Genomic DNA, 9,482 nt, shown 5'->3' with positions numbered 1-9,482 from the left:
TTTCCACTCAGTAACACCGGTCTCCACTCTGTTACACCAGTATTCACTGTGTAACACCAGTCTCCACTCCGTTACACCAGTATTCACTGTGTAACACCAGTCTCCACTCCGTTACACCGGTATTCACTGTGTAACACCAGTCTCCACTCCGTTACACCAGTATTCACTGTGTAACACCAGTCTCCACCCTGTAACACCAGTATTCACTGTGTAACACCAGTCTCCACTCTGTTACACCAGTATTCACTGTGTAACACCAGTCTCCACTCCGTTACACCAGTATTCACTGTGTAACACCAGTCTCCACCCTGTAACACCAGTATTCACTGTGTAACACCAGTCTCTACTCCGTTACACCAGTATTCACTGTGTAACACCAGTTTCCACCCTGTAACACCAGTGCCAAGCCCGTAACATACTCCACTCAATCCAACTGGGCACAGGCCTCAGTTCAACTTTTAGTTTCAATTTAGACTGGATTGCGTTGTCACCTAACGTGTGTGCACTTTGTCCAATGGGATATCTGAACTTGAAGTTAAAGTATGTACTGTACATAAAGTTAGATTTAAGTTTATTGTCCTAGAACAGGAACATCTTAGCACACCTCATACATTACTCACACAAACCACAAGGCAAACACAGCAGTAAACAAACAATAAGTCTGACATTTCAAGCTTCAGAAGCCTTTTTAGTACTCAAATACACTATAAGTTTGCATTTCCGCTGTGCAGGACAATTCTTACCAACAAACAAATTAAGATCCCACATCTGTAAATGGCATATATCACTATATATATTATATTACATGTGTGTTTTCCTTTAGCCTCCGGTCCGTGAAGGCCCAGTGACACGCAGTGCAAGCAGAGCTGCTTCTCTCCACTCTCTGTCTGATGCCTCATCTGACTCCTTCAGCCACTCTCCAGGTAAACCACACTCACAAGTGAAACCGACGTCAGTGTGCTGCTAACAGCTCCTCTTCCTCCAATGTCCCTGTCCCCTTACTAGGCTCAAAACCGGTGGTCCTCTGATCGCAAACACAGGTGACCGCCCTCCTTGACAACATACCGATAGTTGTTTTATAGGAAAGGATCCAATTCGATAGCGCCATTTCAAGCTAGCTGTGGAGGGAGTTTTAGGGCACATTCTTACCTCTGTTACACACGCACGCACACACACACACACAGACAGAAAAATGTGCAAAATGTGAGAAATTAAGAATCGACGGGTAAAGCTGACACACATAGAGGGGATGAAGGAGATCTCACAGAGAGGGGATGAAGGAGATCTCACAGAGAGGGGATGAAGGAGCTCTCACAGAGGGGGGATGAAGGAGCTCTCACAGAGGGGGGTTGAAGGAGAACTCAAAGAGGGGGATGAAGGAGATCTCAAAGAGGGCGGATGAAAGAGATCTCACAGAGGGGGATGGAGGAGATCTCACAGAGAGGGGATGATGGAGATCTCATGAGGGGGGATGAAGGAGATCTCACAGAGACGGGAATGAAAGAGATTTCACAGAGAGGGGATGAATGAAATCTCACAGAGAAGGGATGAAGGACCTCACACAGACACAGGATGAAGGAGATCTCATAGAGGGGGGATGCATGAGATCTCACAGAGGGGGGATGCATGAGATCTCACAGAGGGGGATGCATGAGATTTCACAGAGAGGGGATGAAGGAGCTCACACAGATAGGGGATGCATGAGATCTCACAGAGGGGGATGCATGAGATATCACAGAGAGGGGGTGAAGGAGATCTCACAGAGGGAGGATGAAGGAGATCTCACAGAGGGGGGATGAAGGAGTTCTCACAGAGAGGGGATGAAGGAGATCTCACAGAGGGGGGATGAAGGAGATCTCACAGAGGGGGGATGAAGGAGATCTCACAGAGGGGGGATGAAGGAGATCTCATAGAGAGGGGATGAAGGAGATCTCGTAGAGAGGAGAGAGGATGAAGGATATCTCACAGAGAGGGGATGAAGGAGATCTTATAGAGAGGAGAGGGGATGAAGAAGATCTCATAGAGAGGAGATGAAGAAGATCTCACAGAGAGGGGATGAAGAAGATCTCACAGAGAGGGGATGAAGGAGATCTCAGACTTATTGGTGTTATTTGCCATCAGTGACTGCTTCCTGTGTACTCGTATGTTTGATTGTGTGTGTGTGTGTGTGTGTGTATCAATCCTTCATGCTGTTTTACTCAGTATCCCCAGAGGTTTCTCTGGACCCCCTGCAGACCTTTCAGACCACTGTCTGCCATGAGTTAACAAGAGATCATTAAGACAACCAGTCATAATGGAGCCAACACACAGAGAGGCACGGCCCTCCCAGCCTGCGTCATGTCTCTCTATCATTCTTTCTTTCTCTCCCTCTCTTTCTCTCTCACTATTTATTTCTCTCTCTCATTTAAGTTGTTTTCGACGGTCATCGTGATCTCTTCCTACATGAACAAACCTTGCTCATTCATTAGATTTAAGTGTGTGTGTGTGTGTGTGTGTGTGTGTGTGTGTGTGTGTGTGTGTGTGTGTGTGTGTGTGTGTGTGTGTGTGTGTGTGTGTGTGTGTGTGTGTGTGTGTGTGTGTGTGTGTGTGTGTGTGTGTGTGTGTGTGTGTGTGTGTGTGTGTGTGTGTGTGTGGTCTACCACATGTAAGTTTGTCTCTGACCGAAAGGGATGTCTTTCTTGTGTTTTCATGTTTTCACTCCCAAGCCTTCTCTGTCTCACCATGTTTTCACTCCCTAGCCTTCTCTGTCTCTCCATGTTTTCACTCCCTAGCCTTCTCTGTCTCTCCATGTTTTCACTCCCTAGCCTTTTCACTCTCTCCATGTTTTCACTCCCTAGCCCTCTCTGTCTCACCATGTTTTCACTCCCTAGCCTTTTCACTCTCTCCATGTTTTCACTCCCTAGCCTTCTCTGTCTCACCATGTTTTCACTCCCTAGCCTTCTCTGTCTCTCCATGTTTTCACTCCCTAGCCTTCTCTTGTCTCTCCATGTTTTCACTCCCTAGCCTTCTCTGTCTCTCCATGTTTTCACTCCCTAGCCTTTTCTCTCTCTCCATGTTTTCACTCCCTAGCCTTCTCTGTCTCTCCATGTTTTCACTCCCTAGCCTTCTCTTGTCTCTCCATGTTTTCATTCCCTAGCCTTCTCTGTCTCTCCATGTTTTCACTCCCTAGCCTTCTCTGTCTCTCCATGTTTTCACTCCCTAGCCTTCTCTTGTCTCTCCATGTTTTCACTCCCTAGCCTTCTCTGTCTCTCCATGTTTTCATTCCCTAGCCTTCTGTCTCTCCATGTTTTCACTCCCTAGCCTTCTCTGTCTCTCCATGTTTTCACTCCCTAGCCTTATCTTGTCTCTCCATGTTTTCACTCCCTAGCCTTCTCTGTCTCTCCATGTTTTCATTCCCTAGCCTTCTCTGTCTCTCCATGTTTTCACTCCCTAGCCTTCTCTTGTCTCTCCATGTTTTCACTCCCTAGCCTTCTCTTGTCTCTCCATGTTTTCACTCCCTAGCCTTCTCTTGTCTCTCCATGTTTTCACTCCCTAGCCTTCTCTGTCTCTCCATGTTTTCACTCCCTAGCCTTCTCTGTCTCTCCATGTTTTCACTCCCTAGCCTTCTCTGTCTCTCCATGTTTTCACTCCCTAGTTTTCACTCCCCCTAGCCTTCTCTGTCTCTCCATGTTTTCACTCCCTAGCCTTCTCTGTCTCACCATGTTTTCACTCCCTAGCCTTCTCTGTCTCACCATGTTTTCACTCCCTAGCCTTCTCTGTCTCTCCATGTTTTCACTCCCTAGCCTTCTCTGTCTCTCCATGTTTTCACTCCCTAGCCTTTTCACTCTCTCCATGTTTTCACTCCCTAGCCTTCTCTGTCTCTCCATGTTTTCACTCCCTAGCCTTCTCTGTCTCTCCATGTTTTCACTCCCTAGCCTTCTCTTGTCTCTCCATGTTTTCATTCCCTAGCCTTCTCTGTCTCTCCATGTTTTCACTCCCTAGCCTTCTCTGTCTCACCATGTTTTCACTCCCTGGCCTTCTCTGTCTCTCCATGTTTTCACTCCCTAGCCTTCTCTGTCTCTCCATGTTTTCACTCCCTAGCCTTCTCTCTCTCTCCATGTTTTCACTCCCTAGCCTTTTCTCTCTCCCCATGTTTTCACTCCCTAGCCTTCTCTGTCTCTCCATGTTTTCACTCCCTAGCCTTTTCTCTCTCTCCATGTTTTCACTCCCTAGCCTTTTCTCTCTCTCCATGTTTTCACTCCCTAGCCTTCTCTGTCTCACCCCCTAGCCTTCTCTGTCTCACCATGTTTTCACTCCCTAGCCTTCTCTGTCTCACCATGTTTTCACTCCCTAGCCTTACCTGTCTCACCATGTTTTCACTCCCTAGCCTTCTCTGTCTCACCATGTTTTCACTCCCTAGCCTTCTCTGTCTCTCCATGTTTTCACTCCCTAGCCTTCTCTGTCTCTCCATGTTTTCACTCCCTAGCCTTTTCTCTGTCTCACCATGTTTTCACTCCCTAGCCTTCTCTGTCTCTCCATGTTTTCACTCCCTAGCCTTCTCTGTCTCTCCATGTTTTCACTCCCTAGCCTTCTCTGTCTCTCCATGTTTTCACTCCCTAGCCTTCTCTGTCTCTCCATGTTTTCACTCCCTAGCCTTTTCTCTCTCTCACCATGTTTTCACTCCCAGCCTTTTCTCTCTCTCTCCATGTTTTCACTCCCTAGCCTTCTCTGTCTCTCCATGTTTTCACTCCCTAGCCTTCTCTGTCTCACCATGTTTTCACTCCCTAGCCTTTTCTCTGTCTCACCATGTTTTCACTCCCTAGCCTTTTCTCTGTCTCACCATGTTTTCACTCCCTAGCCTTTTCTCTCTCTCCATGTTTTTACTCCCTAGCCTTCTCTGTCTCTCCATGTTTTCACTCCCTAGCCTTCTCTGTCTCTCCATGTTTTTACTCCCTAGCCTTATCTGTCTCTCCATGTTTTCACTCCCTAGCCTTCTCTGTCTCTCCATGTTTTTACTCCCTAGCCTTCTCTGTCTCTCCATGTTTTCACTCCCTAGCATTTTCTCTCTCTCCATGTTTTCACTCCCTAGCCTTCTCTGTCTCTCCATGTTTTCACTCCCTAGCCTTTTCTCTCTCTCTCCATGTTTTCACTCCCAAGCCTTTTCTCTCTCTCCATGTTTTCACTCCCTAGCCTTCTCTTTCTCTCCATGTTTTCACTCCCTAGCCTTCTCTCTCTCTCCATGTTTTCACTCCCTAGCCTTTTCTCTCTCTCTCCATGTTTTCACTCCCTAGCCTTCTCTTTCTCTCCATGTTTTCACTCCCTAGCCTTCTCTTTCTCTCCATGTTTTCACTCCCTAGCCTTCTCTGTCTCACCATGTTTTCACTCCCTAGCCTTCTCTGTCTCTCCATGTTTTCACTCCCTAGCCTTCTCTGTCTCTCCATGTTTTCACTCCCTAGCCTTTTCTCTCTCTCTCCATGTTTTCACTCCCTAGCCTTCTCTGTCTCACCATGTTTTCACTCCCTAGCCTTCTCTGTCTCTCCATGTTTTTACTCCCTAGCCTTCTCTGTCTCTCCATGTTTTCACTCCCTAGCCTTCTCCGTCTCTCCATGTTTTCACTCCCTAGCCTTCTCTGTCTCACCATGTTTTCACTCCCTAGCCTTCTCTGTCTCTCCATGTTTTCACTCCCTAGCCTTTTCTCTCTCTCTCCATGTTTTCACTCCCTAGCCTTCTCTGTCTCACCATGTTTTCACTCCCTAGCCTTCTCTGTCTCTCCATGTTTTTACTCCCTAGCCTTCTCTGTCTCTCCATGTTTTCACTCCCTAGCCTTCTCTGTCTCTCCATGTTTTTACTCCCTAGCCTTATCTGTCTCTCCATGTTTTCACTCCCTAGCCTTCTCTGTCTCTCCATGTTTTTACTCCCTAGCCTTCTCTGTCTCTCCATGTTTTCACTCCTTTGCCTTCTCCGTCTCTCCATGTTTTCACTCCCTAGCCTTCTCTGTCTCACCATGTTTTCACTCCCTAGCCTTCTCTGTCTCTCCATGTTTTCACTCCTTTGCCTTCTCCGTCTCTCCATGTTTTCACTCCCTAGCCTTCTCTGTCTCACCATGTTTTCACTCCCTAGCCTTTTCTCTCTCTCCATGTTTTCACTCCCTAGCCTTCTCTGTCTCTCCATGTTTTCACTCCCTAGCCTTCTCTGTCTCTCCATGTTTTCACTCCCTAGCCTTCTCTGTCTCTCCATGTTTTCACTCCCTAGCATTTTCTCTCTCTCCATGTTTTCACTCCCTAGCCTTCTCTGTCTCTCCATGTTTTCACTCCCTAGCCTTCTCTGTCTCTCCATGTTTTCACTCCCTAGCCTTCTCTGTCTCTCCATGTTTTCACTCCCTAGCCTTTTCTCTCTCTCTCCATGTTTTCACTCCCAAGCCTTTTCTCTCTCTCACCATGTTTTCACTCCCTAGCCTTCTCTTTCTCTCCATGTTTTCACTCCCTAGCCTTCTCTGTCTCTCCATGTTTTCACTCCCTAGCCTTCTCTGTCTCTCCATGTTTTCACTCCCTAGCATTTTCTCTCTCTCCATGTTTTCACTCCCTAGCCTTCTCTGTCTCTCCATGTTTTCACTCCCTAGCCTTCTCTGTCTCTCCATGTTTTCACTCCCTAGCCTTCTCTGTCTCTCCATGTTTTCACTCCCTAGCCTTTTCTCTCTCTCTCCATGTTTTCACTCCCAAGCCTTTTCTCTCTCTCATGTTTTCACTCCCTAGCCTTCTCTCTCTCTCCATGTTTTCACTCCCTAGCCTTCTCTGTCTCTCCATGTTTTCACTCCCTAGCCTTTTCTCTCTCTCCATGTTTTCACTCCCTAGCCTTTTCTCTCTCTCCATGTTTTCACTCCCTAGCCTTCTCTGTCTCTCCATGTTTTCACTCCCTAGCCTTTTCTCTCTCTCTCCATGTTTTCACTCCCTAGCCTTCTCTGTCTCTCCATGTTTTCACTCCCTAGCCTTTTCTCTCTCTCCATGTTTTCACTCCCTAGCCTTCTCTGTCTCTCCATGTTTTCACTCCCTAGCCTTCTCTGTCTCTCCATGTTTTCACTCCCTAGCCTTTTCTCTCTCTCACCATGTTTTCACTCCCTAGCCTTCTCTGTCTCTCCATGTTTTCACTCCCTAGCCTTCTCTGTCTCTCCATGTTTTCACTCCCTAGCCTTCTCTGTCTCTCCATGTTTTCACTCCCAAGCCTTTTCTCTCGCTCACCATGTTTTCACTCCCTAGCCTTTTCTCTCTCTCCATGTTTTCACTCCCTAGCCTTCTCTGTCTCTCCATGTTTTCACTCCCAAGCCTTTTCTCTGTCTCTCCATGTTTTCACTCCTTTGCCTTCTCCGTCTCTCCATGTTTTCACTCCCTAGCCTTCTCTGTCTCTCCATGTTTTCACTCCCTAGCATTTTCTCTCTCTCCATGTTTTCACTCCCTAGCCTTCTCTGTCTCTCCATGTTTTCACTCCCTAGCCTTCTCTGTCTCTCCATGTTTTCACTCCCTAGCCTTCTCTGTCTCTCCATGTTTTCACTCCCTAGCCTTCTCTCTCTCCATGTTTTCACTCCCTAGCCTTTTCTCTCTCTCCATGTTTTCACTCCCTAGCCTTCTCTGTCTCACCATGTTTTCACTCCCAAGCCTTCTCTGTCTCTCCATGTTTTCACTCCCAAGCCTTCTCTGTCTCTCCATGTTTTCACTCCCTAGCCTTTTCTCTCTCTCCATGTTTTCACTCCCTAGCCTTTTCTCTCTCTCCATGTTTTCACTCCCTAGCCTTCTCTGTCTCACCATGTTTTCACTCCCTAGCCTTTTCTCTGTCTCACCATGTTTTCACTCCCTAGCCTTTTCTCTGTCTCACCATGTTTTCACTCCCTAGCCTTTTCTCTGTCTCACCATGTTTTCACTCCCTAGCCTTTTCTCTGTCTCACCATGTTTTCACTCCCTAGCCTTTTCTCTCTCTCCATGTTTTCACTCCCTAGCCTTCTCTGTCTCTCCATGTTTTCACTCCATAGTCTTCTCTGTCTCTCCATGTTTTCACTCCCTAGCCTTCTCTCTCTCCATGTTTTCACTCCCTAGCCTTTTCTCTCTCTCCATGTTTTCACTCCCTAGCCTTCTCTGTCTCACCATGTTTTCACTCCCAAGGTTTCTCTGTCTCTCCATGTTTTCACTCCCAAGCCTTCTCTGTCTCTCCATGTTTTCACTCCCTAGCCTTTTCTCTCTCTCCATGTTTTCACTCCCTAGCCTTTTCTCTCTCTCCATGTTTTCACTCCCTAGCCTTTTCTCTCTCTCCATGTTTTCACTCCCTAGCCTTCTCTGTCTCTCCATGTTTTCACTCCCTAGCCTTCTCTGTCTCACCATGTTTTCACTCCCTAGCCTTTTCTCTGTCTCACCATGTTTTCACTCCCTAGCCTTTTCTCTGTCTCACCATGTGTTCAATCCCTAGCCTTCTCTGTCTCTCCATGTTTTCACTCCCTAGCATTTTCTCTCTCTCTCCATGCTTTCACTCCCTAGCCTTCTCTGTCTCACCATATTTTCACTCCCTAGCCTTCTCTGTCTCTCCATGTTTTCACTCCCTAGCCTTCTCTGTCTCTCCATGTTTTCACTCCCTAGCCTTCTCTGTCTCTCCATGTTTTCACTCCCTAGCCTTCTCTGTCTCTCCATGTTTTCACTCCCTAGCCTTCTCCGTCTCTCCATGTTTTCACTCCTTTCTAGCCTTTTCTCTCTCTCTCCATGTTTTCACTCCCTAGCCTTCTCTATCTCACCATGTTTTCACTCCCTAGCCTTCTCTGTCTCACCATGTTTTCACTCCCTAGCCTTTTCTCTCTCTCCTTGTTTTCACTCCCTAGCCTTCTCTATCTCACCATGTTTTCACTCCCTAGCCTTCTCTGTCTCTCCATGTTTTCACTCCCTAGCCTTTTCTCTCTCTCTCCATGTTTTCACTCCCTAGCCTTCTCTATCTCACCATGTTTTCACTCCCTAGCCTTCTCTGTCTCTCCATGTTTTCACTCCCTAGCCTTCTCTGTCTCACCATGTTTTCACTCCCTAGCCTTTTCTCTGTCTCACCATGTTTTCACTCCCTAGCCTTTTCTCTGTCTCACCATGTGTTCAATCCCTAGCCTTCTCTGTCTCTCCATGTTTTCACTCCCTAGCATTTTCTCTCTCTCTCCATGCTTTCACTCCCTAGACTTCTCTGTCTCACCATATTTTCACTCCCTAGCCTTCTCTGTCTCTCCATGTTTTCACTCCCTAGCCTTCTCTGTCTCTCCATGTTTTCACTCCCTAGCCTTCTCTGTCTCTCCATGTTTTCACTCCCTAGCCTTCTCTGTCTCTCCATGTTTTCACTCCCTAGCCTTCTCCGTCTCTCCATGTTTTCACTCCCTAGCCTTTTCTCTCTCTCTCCATGTTTTCACTCCCTAGCCTTCTCTATCTCACCATGTTTTCACTCCCTAGCCTTCTCTGTCTCACCATGTTTTCACTCCCTAGCCTTTTCTCTCT

At 47.1% G+C, this 9,482-nt stretch overlaps 1 protein-coding gene across 5 annotated transcripts in view; it reads left to right on the top strand.

The window, feature by feature from the left end:
* Positions 1 to 9,482, top strand: part of LOC124027074 (vitamin D3 receptor B-like) — a 108,251-nt gene that overhangs the window by 65,197 nt on the left and 33,572 nt on the right. For all 5 annotated transcript variants that reach the window (XM_046339631.1, XM_046339626.1, XM_046339640.1 and 2 more), the window contains one exon: positions 824 to 923. In XM_046339631.1, the coding sequence (XP_046195587.1) occupies positions 824 to 923 (100 nt within the window). The remainder of the gene's footprint in view (positions 1 to 823; positions 924 to 9,482) is intronic.

This window comes from Oncorhynchus gorbuscha, linkage group LG03 (genome assembly GCF_021184085.1).
Source record: "Oncorhynchus gorbuscha isolate QuinsamMale2020 ecotype Even-year linkage group LG03, OgorEven_v1.0, whole genome shotgun sequence".
Taxonomy (NCBI): domain Eukaryota; kingdom Metazoa; phylum Chordata; class Actinopteri; order Salmoniformes; family Salmonidae; genus Oncorhynchus; species Oncorhynchus gorbuscha.
Note: the sequence above shows the minus strand (reverse complement) of the source record. Positions and strands in the feature narration are given on the sequence as shown.